Source organism: Schistocerca americana, chromosome 2 (assembly GCF_021461395.2).
Source record: "Schistocerca americana isolate TAMUIC-IGC-003095 chromosome 2, iqSchAmer2.1, whole genome shotgun sequence".
Lineage (NCBI taxonomy): Eukaryota > Metazoa > Arthropoda > Insecta > Orthoptera > Acrididae > Schistocerca > Schistocerca americana.
Window position 1 is genome coordinate 1,057,738,010 of NC_060120.1, and position 16,505 is coordinate 1,057,754,514.

Genomic DNA, 16,505 nt, shown 5'->3' on the forward strand with positions numbered 1-16,505 from the left:
ATGAAATAAAACTGTGAATATAGTAAGTTTGTGGTGAAACTTCTGTTGCTGTTTTCTACAGAATTCTGATTACATCCCTGCCCATCAGGGTGTATACAGGAATAATTGCAGAACTGTTCCTATTTTGGGGAAGTGTCTTACTTCATAAATGTAGAAAACAACAACAGAAGTTTCACCACAGACTCACATTTTTTTAAACGGACCCTCTGTATTATTTGTTATGCAATCAGTAATATGTGTATGAATGGTGTTGGTTGCCATCGCAATACATAAATTACATACTGAGAAATTACAAAACAAAGTTGAAGCTTGAAATAAACAAAACACACCACTATTGCACATCCAGAGATGCATGTGTGATACCAACATATCAATGTTTACAGCAGGAAACCCTATTAATACTTTTGGCCCTCATGACAACAGTGAAAGTAACATTACATACATCAATTGCATCACGATTATGAGTGACATGGGGTCCACAGTTGTCTCTCAAGATGTGCAATTACAGCATGTTTCATTTACTTCAAGTGTCAACTTCGCTTTGCAAATTTTTTGGGATGTAATTGATGTATTGAGATGCAACCAGTGCCATTCTTTTAGTGATTTTTCGTGTTGTTTATTGTGTAAGAAATAATATGGGGTGTCCATTTAAAAGAAAAACACGAGTTTGTGTTGAAACTAATACTTGCTTGCATTTTAGAATATCTCATAGTATTTATTTTCATGAGCCCCAGCCTTACATTTATACCAGTGAAACTTGTTTTTTGAATATCTATTTTGTAGCGGAAATATTTGTGCTTAAACACTCAAGTGGGCCACCCTGTATATATATTTTTCTGATCTCTCCCTCTCTTTCTCTTTTTCTTTCTTCATTTATAATACTGGGAAAGGGAGAATTTGCTCTTGGTACAGAGTACTAAGGAGGAACAAGTGAGGGAACTGATACAATGCAAACAAAGAATATCACAGACATAAGCTGTTAAATGGCTACTTATTTAATACCATAGTAACAAAGAAACACGTACAAATAGTGGATAATTGCTATCTGCAGACATTGTCCTTCCCGACAACACACACACACACACACACACACACACACACACACACACACACACACTCTCACTCACTCTCTCTCTCTCTCTCTCTCTTTAGTATTGGACATTCCAGAATTATTCTGCGGCGGTGAAGGAGGAGGAGGAGCAGTTTCTGTTTCACATTAATTTTATGTCTATTATATTTTTCAAAATGCTGGGAAAGTGATCATAGATTCTTATGGCTCAGTACCTCACACCTTTTCATGCCATATTAAGGCTGAATGATGGATTGGGCAAACCTAGTATTATATTTTTTGATATTATTATTGTTTTTTTGGAACTACGACTGATTGTTGACAGGAAATTTCGTAAGAGACTAGATGTACTGCAGGCCCACCCCTATTTACTTATAATACTTGTTATGATGCCCATGAATTGTGATTTACATAGCTCCATTTGCAATGAAGTGTGCATGGAATTGTGCTTGTCTGCAACACTTTTCATAGTAGCCACAAAACTCGCCCACTGAGGAGACGAAAAGTCTCATGTTTTTAGAGCATTAGTTTCTGCTAAACAGATCTAAATTAATTTTGTGCTGTCAAAGAAACATGTGAGGCCTGTTAGATTAGTGAATTAACACAAATCTATTGAGGGAAATTTCATTTATTGATCCTTAAACATACATTTATTTTAGAAAAAATGCATTATTTCTATATTATCAAAACAGTTCTTTTTCAATCATGACACAATTTGAAAACTGTTCAATAACAACTTATTGATAAATAATAAATATCTTTTAATCTTCCGTGTATTCAAATGGCTCGGGAGGTTCTGGCTCCTTGTCTTCATCTGATTTTGGACCAAATGCTGTAAAAGGATTTTAATAAATGGTTTAGATACAGAATTTAACAAAAATTGGCCTTAGATTATACATCCTAATATTACTTAGGTAAAACCTCATGTTACCAACAACAGTAGTAGCAGGGTACAATTGTGAGGCTAAAATAACATCACAAACACGATAAACGTTGCACTGATACAAAACGGTATATATGATAAATGTCAATGTCTTGTAGGTTACTTTATGTGCTTCCATCAATCACTCAAGTCAATAAGTTCTGTGTAACATTTCAGTAAAAGCATTAGCTAAATGGGGATTGGAATGGTATGCTATTTTATGTTATGCTGGAGAGTGAGTCCATGTTCCTCTTTGTGATGTGTTCACCAACCTCCTATGCAGATAAAGTTATTGCCAAACAGCTAGTATTGCACACACACACACACACACACACACACACACACACACACACACACACACACTGCCACTGTTATGAAAAGAAAAAGTTATTCCAGACAGGTATAATTTCTTTTGTATCGCACAATAACCTTTCATCATCAACAATTTCTGTCTGATATGCAGTGCTACTATAGAAACACAAACCACATTTGTTGCAAAAGAAACAGCAGTCATACCACGAGAATATTTTTAAAGGAGTATAAAGAGGAGAACATGGTTAATACAAATGAGCAAGAACCCTTTTTTCAAATGGGTAATGCAGTTGTTGATTTGTAAATGGAATAGATGACAGAATAGTTTATTAACAAAAACTGGTCAGGTGCAAGTAGGACTCGTGCTCTGAGGGTTCCGTACAAACTTAATTGTGTATATAGACGGTTCATGCACACCAGAAAACAAGAATCTCTACCATTTTTTTCCTGTTATCAACACTGATACTGATAAGGTATCATTCGCAGGAATTCCCAGACTTTCAAGAATATTTAATTTTAACTTTGAAGTCTGTTAACAAATGGCAAAAGAAATATTTTTGTGTGACAAATACAAATTGACAATTTTCAGATTTTCCCCATTTACGTATGCTGTAAAACCTTACTTCCTGCCAAATTTCATGTTTCTAAGTCAATGGGAAGCACCCTACAGGTTTTGGTGAGCGAATTTTTGAGTATCAAAGTATGTGACAAAAATGAAACTCTGTGTGACATAAATGGCTGTGTCTTTCGATTGCATTGGTTTAGAAGCTTCAGTTTTTAACACCGCCAAGGGACCATAGGCCTTAGTATGTGACTTGTTTCAATCTCATATGTCTAAGCTTTTTAACAGACAGACAAATGGACACCAAAACGACACTATAAGGGTTCCATTTTTGCTGACTAAGGAATGAACACTAAAAATTAAATGCAGTTTTTAATCAAATTGAAGAAATCTAGAAAATAGGGCATGGGCAAGAGGAAAAGACAGAGGAAATGAAACATGAAAGCTGAAAAAATGCAAGACAAAAATGAGAAGGGCTAAGGGAGCTGCCAATACGGAGGACATCAGAGAGAATAGTGAACCACTCCCCCCCACCCCACCCCCCACGCGCGCGCACACACACACACACACACACACACACACACACACACACACACACACACACACACAGGAGATTTTTGCAGCAAATGCTGCAGTGGTGTCCTATTTATGAGGAAGTCTTAAATTATCAAAATGCACAGAGAGATGATGCATTCAGGTTTCTGCTCACAGTGTTGCTTATGACAATGGTAGCAGGCAGGCTATTTCAAAGTAAATGTAACTGCCAAACTGTAAGAAAACAAACACTGCAACAATTTACCAAATAAATAAATAAATAGAGAGATGGAGCGCTAAATAAATAGTGAGCAATGTCATTAAGAAGTTTCACATTTCCTGTGTGTTTCTCATATGACAGGGTCACAGGATGCTGTGGCAGAACAGCTGATCTAAGTCACCCAATATGCAGATTCTCATCTACAAGGGTACAGTGCTGCATGGTAGTGTTTAATGGTGTGTGTATGTCTCTAATGAGAACAATAAAAAACTGAGTATCTGTATACTAAGAAATTTCTGAAACTGATACAACTTTCAGAAATACTGAGGCCATTTTGATAACCATCCACATCTCTTTGAGAGTGCCTACAAACTTATTCCTCCAGGAGTTCTCTGTCAAAAGATTTGTGAAACCCATTACCTACTCCCAACTGTTGCAAATTAGCCCACAGAAAATTCCTTCACGAGGACTGCTGTCACAGTTAAAATAGAATGCCAATGATGCAGCTAATAATGTTGCAAATGAAAGCATTTTGACTGGTCATCTCAAAAAGGTCATGAGTCACAAATATAAAACTTTACAGGAGGATGCAAAAACTTCCTACAGCATAAACCATCTGTGTATTTGTTATTGTTTCTGTGTCAATGGTTGTAGAGTCTTCAAGGATTAGGTAGCATTGTTTATTTTTGTTTTGTAATTTAAAGTTTATCATAAAAGAAATTTTTAAATTTTCTAACTCCTGACTTTTATGCAATCGACAACTATTTATTACAATAAATTGAAGCTATACTTGGAGAACATGCTGATTTTGTTACTAAATCAGTAAATGATGATGAATTGCAGGGAGACTATTACTATGTTATTCATGTTTTGAGATGTAGCAGTGCTTCTTGTAACAATGCTGAAGCAAAACACAACAGAACATGTTGTTGTTGTTGTTGTTGTTGTTGTTGTTCTTAGCTGTATTGAAGCTGAAATATCTCTGTGACAGCGCCATCAATGAACTGCTCTGTTTCACTCGCCCAGGATAATATGCATCATACTTTTGCTTGATTCAGAGGGGGCAAGACTATTTAAAATAGACAGGTCACCAATTTATTGGTAACAGTTTCCACTGGTTCTTAAATCTCCCAGTTGATACAAGTGTTAAACAAAAGTAAAACATGTTGTTATTCCTATTCTAACCAACACATCCACTGGACAAATGTGCAGCTGATTCATATCTTTTGGAGTATAACTCTCAATATAATGGTTTAGAAATGGGTAAACTTCATTTCCACCTTTCTTGGCTTAGCCTTCATCGTACCTGTTAAACTATGACTGCTTACTTTTCGTATTACCATGTATGTCAAAAACATTGAGCTACAGCTTTTTCAAATAAAAGATATCCTGAACAGAAATACTTGGTAATGGTAAATTTTGCATACAGTCAAATTTCAACCCGCACACATTATTTTTCTTTTCACTGCATTTACTGTAGAAATATTAGGTCCCTCTATAGTGAAACACAAACCAGATTGTTACAGTTTGTCAAACTTAACAAGAAAAAAAAATACACATGAAAGCGGGAAAGAGCACAATTATTTTATTTTTTTTTTTTTTTTTTTTGCATTCAGTTAAACACACTTCCATATATCCACTGCAAAAAGGGCACAAGTCAATACTTGTGATCTTTCCACATGGAGTGTACATAACTTGCTTTGTAAAAAAGTTGACTCATGACCTTTCTGCAGTGACCAATTCACTCTTGAGTTGGGCAACTCTTCTAAGTTAATGCCGCCATTAGACTTACTGGCTGCACCTTATACTCTCCTTACCTTCATTTTTACATCTTATTCACATTATTGTCATTTTCATTATTTCTATTGTTTGACAATTAATAATAATAATAATAATAATAATAATAAGTCATCATCATCATCATCATCATCATTATTATTATTATTATTAATATTCAGTAGCTGTATTTTATCTTCCAGTTCTCAATAGCCCTTTATTTTCACTATATGGTCTCTCTACATGGTCCTGCATTCACACACAAACTTTGCTCATTCACTCCACACAACTCTCACCAGTTTATTATTTCTGACCTCCATGGTTGCAACTGGTTTACCACAATTTCTTTCAGATCTCTGACATTCGCTAAATCACCCCTAAAACACACATTTTCCCGCCCTTTACTGCCGTGAGACTCACCTGCTACAGGTTCCACGAGCTCTTCCTCAGCACCGGGCCGCAGCTGGCGCACCATGATGATGCCTCCGATGGTCAGGTCCTTCAGTGGAGTGTATGAACACCCTTCTGGCAACTGCAGAACTTTCAGCTGTGGTTTCATAACACGAGCTGGATTGCTTAACATTTCAAATGATGGCTCAGCTTCTTTTTTTTCTTCATCCTTGCCACCTTTCTTCTTTTCATCTTTTTTATCATCCTTCTTCTCATCCTTTTTATCCTTTGTGTCCTCCTTCTTATCCTTTGTTTCATCCTTGTCCTCCTCCTACGCATAAAACGTTACTTGTTATGTGACAGTTTAAAAACTGTGCAATTTATTATTCCAAGTGTTTTAGAGAGAGAGAGAGAGAGAGAGAGAGAGAGAGAGAGAGAGAGAGAGAGAGAGAGAGAGATTTAATATATACCTACAATGCATTAGCAACAAATATTACAAATTATAGTATGTGTACTCCTACACATTGTACACCTCACCAGCATTATGTCACATTCTAATTATTGTTGATATTTTCTTTACATTACATAAAAGTGCTCTATGTTCACAATCTGAAACCAAGAAAGAAAGGATGCACAGTTTACCATCTCGTCAACACTGAGGTCATTGGAGACAGATCAGAAATTCTGATTTTTATGAAAGGGTGGGTAATGAAATCAGCTGTGCCCTTTTCAAAACAAGCCACCCCAGCTTTTACCTAGAAAAATTTGTGAAAACCACAGAAAAAATAAATCCAGATGGCCAGATGGGGATTTAAACTGCCATCCTCCCGAATGTGAGTCCTGTGAGCTAACCTTTTTATTCTGGTCTTAAACCATTATTAATTAGAAATTAAGTACAGTTCAGTAGAAAACTGCTGTGCACTGCAGTGTTCTCGTTCAATAAAACTACTTACACCATATGCAAGTCTACTGTTTGAACTCAGACTAACTCCTTATGCAGTACAATAGTAAGGTAAGATTACAATCAAATTATCATCACTCCAATCTTCAATACATTTCAAGTCATTTTAACACTTTAACTGCTCTGGACGTGTTAACGCACGCGCCTTTGCACCTGTCCCTGTGTGCTCTGAACATGTTTACCGGCGCCACCAGTCTTCTACCTGGTACTCTGAACGTGTCTACACGTAGAAGGACTGGTGGCGCGGGTAAACATGTTCAGAACACACAGGGACACGTACAAAGGTTCCCGATAACTGATGAATCATCCTCACAGTCTTGGTTTTATATGTTCTAATAATTTCTGTAGCAAAAACCATCATTGTATCACAGTCGATTTTGTGTGCCGATTTAATTTTCAACTTCATTTTAAGTTCCATAACTTCCATTTACTTGTTACCAGACCGACATCTTTATATGTATCCATTTCATTCAAATATTTTTGAGGTTAAATTAAAAATGTGGCTCTGAGGATACTGAAACTTCCTAAAAGATTAAAACTGTGCTGGACAGAGTGTCTAACCTGAGACCTCTGCATTTTGTGGGCAAATGCTTTATCGACAGTGGCAAGTGCTCTATCGACAGCTGTTCAGGCACGACTCACAACCCACCAACATTTCTCTAATTCCACACCCACTATAATTAAACAGCATATTTGAGGGATACTCACCAGTTATCACTTCAGAAAAATCAAACTGTGATCATGATACATGGTGACTGTGTCGGTCCCCCTCTACACATTCACCATTCAATGCGACATTTTACCCACTCATGAATGACTTGATGGAGACCTTGGTTGTAGAAGTCTGCATTTAACTGCTTATGAAACACTCTACCTCAAAAATCACCTTCAATCATTTTGAAAATGCATTCCAACAATGGTGTCTTCATCTGAGTAATCCAGAATACATCACTGAGTACTGTGACATGACAATAAAGGGGATGAGGTAAAATTTGACAGCCCAAGAAAGCAGCATGTGAGATTTTGGCAGTATGCTCCTTACAGACAAAATCCATTGGAACCACACTATGGCAGCCCTAAAAAACATTAACCTTACCTCTGATCTTTGCATCTTTTGGCAGTGGTGAATACACACATTTCCACTGCTCAGGTCACAGCAATACAGCCAGCACTCATCCAAGGCAATTAGTTATGTGGACTGGTCTGACACAACTGCTGCCTCAGTTCAATCATCGTTTTTAATGGGTAAAGGCAGTCACAGACCCCAGTGAAAGTGACCTTTGTCACATTTTAAAATTCTGTGTATGATGTTGAAAATTGGTGTACATGCGCCATTCTTAGAGGAAATATTTTAGGATTGCCAGTTCTTGAGAGACAACTGGTCTGTCAACTCACTCTCAGTCATTCAGACACACACACACACACACACACACACACACACACACACACGTACGCTCCAAAATATATGACAAAATGTTTGTTTTAGAAGACTGGCTAACAATATGGATACAGTCTTCAGGAAATCATATCTATCAGTTTCTCCCCAACATTAAGGAGACAGTAAACCAAAATATCCTACCCCCCATGGGTTCATATATTGCTTGTGTGTGTTCCAGTGTCTGCTGCAGTTAGAACTCAAAAACTTGTTGGGTGTCTGCAATATGCTGTGTACAGCTTAGCACATTCTCTAGCTGTGTCCATTAAACTAGTATAGATAATGTAAGAATGCAAGTTCAGTGAGACAGTATCATTGCGAAATTGTAAACCGTCTGGCAGACACTATTCTGCCAAAAACATCTTTCAGCAAAACACTAACTGAATGAAATTACTAATTATTGATGATATATAGGCAACACCTTGCTGCTTGTTAAAGAATATATCAAAGAAGTGCCAACATTCAGCAATTCTCTAATAGATTAAACAATAAAAAGAGTTTGTAGCTTAATGCATAGAAAATAAAAACATTAATTTCCTCCATTTGTGTGTGTGTGTGTGTGTGTGTGTGTGTGTGTGTGTGTGTGTGAGAGAGAGAGAGAGAGAGAGAGAGAGAGAGAGAGAGAGAGAGAGAAAGGTATGAGGGAGAAAGAAAAACTGGAGGTGAGCTATCCAATGTCTGACATTACAATCCCTTCAACATCAATCACCCTAGAACTAGACAAAATTTGGCATACAGGTCTGTGTTACATAGTGCAAACAAAATACCTTTGCCCAAGGAAATTATACAACAAAAAATATGTTCAATTTCCTCACCCCTCTGGCTGACCCAATAATTAAAAATAAATAAAAATAAAAAACTACAGAAACACAAAATGCAGAAGAAGAAAAGTAAATATGTGACCAGTACACACAGATGGGCAGAGTATCATGAAGGATTGTTAATTTCTTCAAACTGAACACAGGAAATATTTCTTTATCTACTCCTAACGTTGTAGAGCGGAAGTACAATTTTATCTGCAATAGCGACAAATTTTCACTAGTTGAAATCTACACACTAACATGACAAAAATGTTTTTATATTTCACATATAACAAAAGAGCAAACAGTGTTGTATCAGGTATTCAGAACAAGTAAGTGCTCTGGCATGCATGATGAATCCATACTCTGACAAAGTTTTCAGAGGTGTTTCAGCAATATTTTCTGAGTGTCTAGTAATCCATGAGGACAGCAGCCAGACATGAAGTACTTAAATAATGACAATTAAAATCAACAGCCTGTATTGTAATCCATTGTCATTTATTCAAAACATGCTACCAGTTTCAATGCCAAAAAGGGTCATCTTCAGGCCCCAAGCGTAAACTGCAATTAACATATGAACCGCAATGACAAAGACCAACAGAGTCTTCAAACGGAAACAGTGCAACTTACTAAGCATGTATGTCAGCATATGCAACCAACAAAGTTGTGAGCAGCAGGACCAAAATAAACTTTATTCTGAATCTTCATAGCAGTAACAAGTTCAATGGTCAGACGACACTGGCAGTGTGACTTATTACGCATGTATGCCAACATGTACAACCGACAAGGTCTTTATTGGTTGCACATACTGGCATACATGCTTAATAAGTTACACTGTTTCCATTTGAAGACTTTGTTGGTCTTTGTCAATATGATTCATAGCCTGATGGCAGATTATGCTAGGGGTCCGAGACGACCCTTTTTGGCATCGAAATTGGTAGCATATTTTTAATACATGACATTGGATTACAATACAGCTGTTGGTTTTAATTATCATTATTCAAATATTTTCTGAGTAGTTTGGTATCAGGGACCCATTGAATACAGCATTCCATCATCAAAGAGTAATCACATTTCATGTGACTGCATATCCTCATTTATCATGGTATCTGTACTGCAAAACAGTGTAAATGTGGACAATATGTGCTTTTTTTCCTTGTTTGTGGAACGATACGGCAAAATAGAGGATTTCCAGAAAAATTAAAGCATGCAAAAGTCAATGTGTTTGAAGCTTGTCATCAACAGAAAGGTGACGAGCAGCCGGTGCCAAGCCAAGTAATCCGAATTAGTGTTGCCGGCGCCAAGCGAATAAATTTCTACAAGAAGTGCAGATGGAAAAGTGTTAACATTGATGACATTCAACATGGCTAAAGGATTGTTGTGACGAAGTTCTCCACACCCAAGAGAGAGAAACTTTTTTAAGGCAGCCCAAAACTGGCACTTTCTACAGTCAAGCAAGAGGAGTATGGAAAATCAAAAATAGAGATTGTAGCCACTGTGGTAGCTAAGCGTTTGTAAATATCTTTCCTGGAACTTGTTGCTGCAGGCAGTATAGAAGAAAGGATGCCAAGCTCTCCACTTGCCAACATTCACTACACATGAAATAACATTCATTTTCTTACCACTTCAGAAACAAACAGCAAAGCGAGCTTTCGATAACTCCCTATTACGTCACAATCCGGAGAAGACTGCCCGACCAGCGCCATTCCGGTACTTTAGATTCAACATTGATGACAACTGATGTAGGTCAAATGCTTGAGCAACCATTTACACTAATGCGGTGAGAAAATCAAGAGAATGTTGCCATTATGTGACTAGGTGTAGCAGATATTGATGGTCTAGAAATGTGCGCCACCTTGAGGGAGAAGGACGTCGGGATGCGAGCAGCAGGGGCGGCGCTACTGACCACTTCCATCTTTTCAGCGGTGGACGTAGTGGCAGCAGCAGTAGCAGCAGTCTCACGGTGCCGGCGACGCGCCCTGGCTGCGATGCTCAGTACGGCTGTTGTCACCTTCTCACGCTCTTCACGCTTCTTCTCTTCCAGTGGGGGCGGATATGCAAACAGTGATGGCCGAGCATTCGAGCGGAATTCCATCTTGGGCATCTGGGGAGAGAGAGACAGAGTTACAGTCAGACAGAAGAACAGGTAGCAGCAGCTACGGTGTTTGCAGCATCGGTGCTGGTGATCTCACCTTGAGCTGAGCGTTGAGTGCAATGAGGCAGGTGGGTGAGAAGGCGAGTGCAAGGCAGTGTGCCAGTGGAAACCAGTACCAGTATTGTGTGAACACCAGCACACCCACCACAGCCAGCATGTTTGTGTGGCCCGTGCGTGACTGCAGAGACACCGTCACATTGCGCCCACCTGTGAAAGCCGAGTACCTGAGTCCACCGACAATTACCTCACTCAACAATAAAAAACCATTAACATACATGTGCACAATGAGCCAGGAGCAACGAATAGTTAGTGAAGACTACTGGGTAAATAACATAAGACTGCCTCGGAGGCCTATGTCAGATGTCACAGCATTACAAAATGGTAACGGTAAGCTCTATTTTGTATGAAACAAAATACATTAATCTTGTGTTTTACACCTGGCAGACAAGTTTTACCAGCCACCTAAAATGTAGCGACAATTTTTAGCAAGCATTGTGTATTCAATACAAGGAATTCCTGCCAAATAGTGGTACAAAATAGTTCTACGAGCCTTTCCTGTATCTAAAGACAGCTCAGCTCACCTCTAGTGGCTCACTAACAACCTCTGAAACCTCATTTCGGAGTTAACAAACACCCCATAATCAAATCAAGCCAAGAAGGTTATATCTGTCCACACTCTCTCCAGACACAGAAATAGTTGAAAAGTCTGCATTTTGCTCTTAATGTGCTACCCATCGAAGCATCCCTCTGATGCAAATGATTGTAGAAAATGGAAGTGAGTTAGCCAAGATCTGCATAACTGCCTCAGAAAAAACATTAACAGGAAAATGCGACAAACCTTTTGAGTTATCAAACATGCAAAATAATACTGTTATACAGGGTGATTAAAAAAGAATACCACAACTTTAGGAATTTAAAACTCTGCAACGACAAAAGGCAGAGCTAAGCACTATCTGTCGGCGAATTAAGGGAGCTATAAAGTTTCATTCAGTTGTACATTTGTTCGCTTGAGGCGCTGTTGACTAGGTGTCAGCGTCAGTTGATGCTAAGATGGCGACCGCTCAACAGAAAGCTTTTTGTGTTATTGAGTACGGCAGAAGTGAATCGACGACAGTTGTTCAGCGTGCATTTCGAACGAAGTATGGTGTTAAACCTCCTGATAGGTGGTGTATTAAACGTTGGTATAAACAGTTTACAGAGAATGGGTGTTTGTGCAAAGGGAAAAGTTCTGGACGGCCGAGAACGAGTGATGAAAATGTAGTAAGCATCCAGAAGCATTTGTTCGCAGCCCAGGAAAATCGACTCTCAGAGCTAGCAGAGAGCTGCAAACCGCGATTTTTTCTTATGGGGGTATGTTAAGGATATGGTGTTTCGGCCACCTCTCCCAGCCACCATTGATGATTTGAAACGAGAAATAACAGCAGCTATCCAAACTGTTACGCCTGATATGCTACAGAGAGTGTGGAACGAGTTGGAGTATCGAGTTGATATTGCTCGAGTGTCTGGAGAGGGCCATGTTGATCATCTCTGAACTTGTTTTTGAGTGAAAAAAAAAAAACCTTTTTAAATACTCTTTGTAATGATGTATAACAGAAGGTTATATTATGTTTCTTTCATTAAATACACGTTTTTAAAGTTGTGGTATTCTTTTTGAATCACCCTGTATAATGACAAAATATTTTGTCACCAACAAATACATTAAATTTTAACACTGTATAATATGAAAATACTTACCAGCATCGATTATTCCTTGGGCAAGAATAGCACCAAATTTCGCCATGACATCTTCATGCTTGTCGACAATGACCTTAGCATATAGTGCGCGAAAGTCTTTGACCTGAAACAACAAAAAAGTATTCCATGTTGGAATATCAATAATATAAGGGGAAAATAGATTCCTACTCACTGTAAAGATGACACATTGAGTTGAAGACAGGCAGCTACACATTAGATTTTGGCCAAAGCTTTCATAAGAAAAGGGTACATACACATTCATTCAAACTAGCAAGCACATCTTGTCCATACATGACCAATTCCAGCACCTTCGACTGGAATGCAACTGTCTTGTAGAACAGAAGCAGCAACCTGGAAAGGGTGGTGAAGGAGAAGGGGAGGTAGAAGGGATAGCAGGGTATAGGTGAGGGGAAAGAACAGCACTTTCTGGCAGAGCATGCAGGAACTAGACTGTCAATAGGCACAGCATCAGGAGGCTGAGAGACAGGGAAGCAGAAGGGGGAGCAAAAAAATGAGAGGAGCAGGAAAGGATAATTAAGATGGGTAGATGCACTGGCACACAAAGGAGGTGAGGGGAGAAGAATATGGAGAAGGTGATAGGGCAGATGGGCTGCAAACTGTTGGGTGGAGTGAGTGGAGACAGTAGGTTACTGTAGATCAAGGCCAAGATAATTTCAGGAGTGGAGAATGTGTTGTAAGGGTAAGTCTCATCTGTGCAGTTCAAAAAAAGCATAATTTTTGAAGTAATATATCCTCTTCTGCTTGTTCCCATTGTAAATAGAAAAGATGAATGTTGCATTTTATTCATGATGGTACTGTGTGGGACTCTTAACTCTGGCCATGACTGCCTCAGTCTTAGCATAGAGCTTCTGAAGCACAAAGGTACTTGCCTCCATGTACACTATTTGCATACCTACAACAAATGTCAGCCAAAATGCACAATGCTAGAAAAATGGCAAACAACTCAGCTAACCTCCCCATTTCTTTTCTTAAAAAAAAGTCCCTGTTCAAAAAATGGCATGGAATTCATTGTATGAAAATTATAAAGGGAACAGCCACTGAATGGAGCACAAAGTATCTGTGAACAATATTATGAGGAGGACAGTTGCTACTCACCATATAGCAGAGATGCTGAGTGACAACAAAAAGACTTTCACACTTAAAACTTACACACGCACACACACACACACACAAGTGCGCGCGCACGCGCAAACACACACGCGCACGCAAACACTACTTGAACACATAACTGCAGTCTCAGGCAACTGAAACCACACTGCGAGCAGCAGCACCAGTGCATAATAGGAGTGGCGACTGGGTGGGGGTAGGAGGAGGCTTGGTGGGGAGGGGGAAGGTTAGGCGGAGAGCAGGGGAGAGGAGGAGAGGAAGTAGCGGAAAAGAAGAGAAATAGAGAGAAACAAATAAAAAGACTGGGTGTGGTGATGGAATGAAGCCTGTGTAATGCTGGAATTAGAGCAGGGAAGGGTCTGGGTGGGCAAGGACAGCAACTAATGAAGGTTGAGGCCAGGAGGGTTACGGGAACATAGGATGTATTGCAGGAAAAGTTCCCACCTGCACAATTCAAAAAACCTGGTGTTGGTGGGAAGGATATGACACAAGCTGTGAAGCAGACATTGAAATGAAGGATATAATCTTTGGCAGTGTGTTCAGCAACAGGGTGATCCACTTGTTTCTTGGTCACAGTTTGTCAGTGACCATTCATGCGGACAGACAGCTTGTTGGTTGTCATGCCTACATAGAATGCAGCACAGCTGTTGCAGCTTAGCTTGTAGACCACATGACTGGTTTCACAGGTAGCCCTGCCTTTGATGGGATAGGTGATGTTAGTTAGCGGACTGGAGTAGGTGGTGCTAGGAGGATGTATGGGACAGGTCTTGCATCTCGGTCTATTACAGGGGTATGAGCCATGAGGTATGTGATTGGGAGCAGGGGTTGTGTAAACATGGACAAGTATATTGTGTAGGTTTGGTGGACAGCGGAATACCACTGTAGGAGGGGTGGGAAGTATAGTGGGCAGGACATTTCTCATTTTAGGGCATGATGAGAGGTAATTGAAACTCTGGCAGAGAATGTAATTCAGTTGCTCCAGTCATGGCTGGTACCGAGTTTTGAGGGGAATGCTCTTCTGTGGCTGAACGATGGGACTTTGGGAGGTTATGGGAGACTGAAAAGATAAGGCATGGGAGATTTGTTTTTGTACAAGGTTGGGAGGATAATTACAGTCAATGAAGACTTCAGTGAGACCCTCAGCATATTTCAAAAGTGACTGCTCATCACTGCAGATGTGACGCCCATGGGTGGCTAGGTTGTACAGATGGAACTCTTAGTGTGGAATGAGCAGCAGTTGTCGAACTGGAGGAATTGCCGGTGGTTTGTAGGTTTGATATGGATGGAGGTACTGATGTAGCCATCTTCAAGGTGGAGTTCAACATCTAGGAAGGTGGCTTATTAGGTTGAGTGGGACCACGTGAAGCAAATGGGGGAGAAGTTACTGAGGTTATGGAGGAAGCGATCCAGATAGCAAAGATGTCATCAATGAATCTGAAGCAGGTGAGGGGTTTAAGGTACTGGATTTTTAAGAAGGATTCCTCTAGATGGCCCATGAATAGGTTGGCATAAGATGGCACCATGCGTGTGCCCGTAGCAGCACCCCGGATTTGTTTGTAGGCAATGCCTTCAAAGGAGAAGTAATTGTGGGAGAGGATGTACTTGGTCATGGCAACGAGGAAGGAGGTTGTTGGTTTGGAATCCGTCGGGCGTTGGGAAAGGTAGTGTTCAATAGTAGTAAGGTCATGGGCATTGAGAATGTCAGTGTATAGGGAGGTGGCATCTTCAGTGACGAGCAGGGCACCATGTGGTAATGGGACAGGAACAGTGGAGAGTCGGTGGAGGAAATGGTAGGTATCTTTTATATACAATGGTAATTTCCGGGTAATAGGTTGAAGGTGTTGGTCTACGAGAGTAGAGATTATGGAATTTAGGAAGATGTAGAAGGCAGAACTGCAGGGAATGGTACGAGTGAGTAGAGAGATGGACTCTGGGGAGAGATTCTGGAATGGGCCTAAGGATTTGAGTAGTGACTGGAGATCCTGCTGAATTACTGGAATGTTGTCACTGGCAAGGTTTGTAGGTGGAATTATCTGAAAGCTGGCGGAGACCTTCTGCCATGTAATCCTTGCAGTTCAGAACAACAGTGGTGGAACCTATGTCTGCAGGTGGGATTGTAAGGTCAGGATCATTCTTTAGATGGTGGACTGCGGCTCTTTCTGCAGATATAAGGTTAGTCTGCATGTTGAGGGATTTGGGGAATGATGGTGAGGCAAGGTTTGAAGTTAAGAAATTATGTTAAGTCAACTGGGGGTGGTTTGGGGCAGTGAGGGTGGATCACAGTTGGATGGGGGAGTGCACTGAGCTAGGTTCAAATGGTTCAGTATTTTGAGTCTGATTGGTAGGTTTGGTGGTGAACAAGTGTTTCCACTGTAGGGACTGGGAGAAGGAGAGGTCTTCAACAAGTCCTGTGTGATTCAATTTAGGAGTGGGGCAAAATGTGAGGTCTTTGAAAAGGACTGATATATCTGTGGAGACTAAGGCTTCTGGAAGAAAGGTTCATGACT

General features: G+C 39.8%; 1 protein-coding gene across 2 annotated transcripts in view; it reads right to left on the minus strand.

Annotated features, from left to right (window-relative positions):
- Positions 1-1,679: 1,679 nt before the first annotated feature.
- Positions 1,680-16,505, minus strand: part of LOC124596469 (26S proteasome non-ATPase regulatory subunit 1) — a 357,823-nt gene continuing 342,997 nt past the window's right edge. The window contains exons 14-18 of one of the 2 annotated variants that reach the window (XM_047135609.1): positions 12,871-12,973; positions 11,174-11,343; positions 10,888-11,085; positions 5,816-6,116; positions 1,680-1,901 (exon numbers count right to left, since the gene is read on the minus strand). In XM_047135609.1, the coding sequence (XP_046991565.1) occupies positions 1,831-1,901; positions 5,816-6,116; positions 10,888-11,085; positions 11,174-11,343; positions 12,871-12,973 (843 nt within the window). In that variant the 3' untranslated portion in view covers positions 1,680-1,830. Of the gene's footprint in view, positions 1,902-5,815; positions 6,117-10,836; positions 11,086-11,173; positions 11,344-12,870; positions 12,974-16,505 lie in introns of both variants that reach the window. The other variant, XM_047135608.1, reaches the window with a different exon arrangement.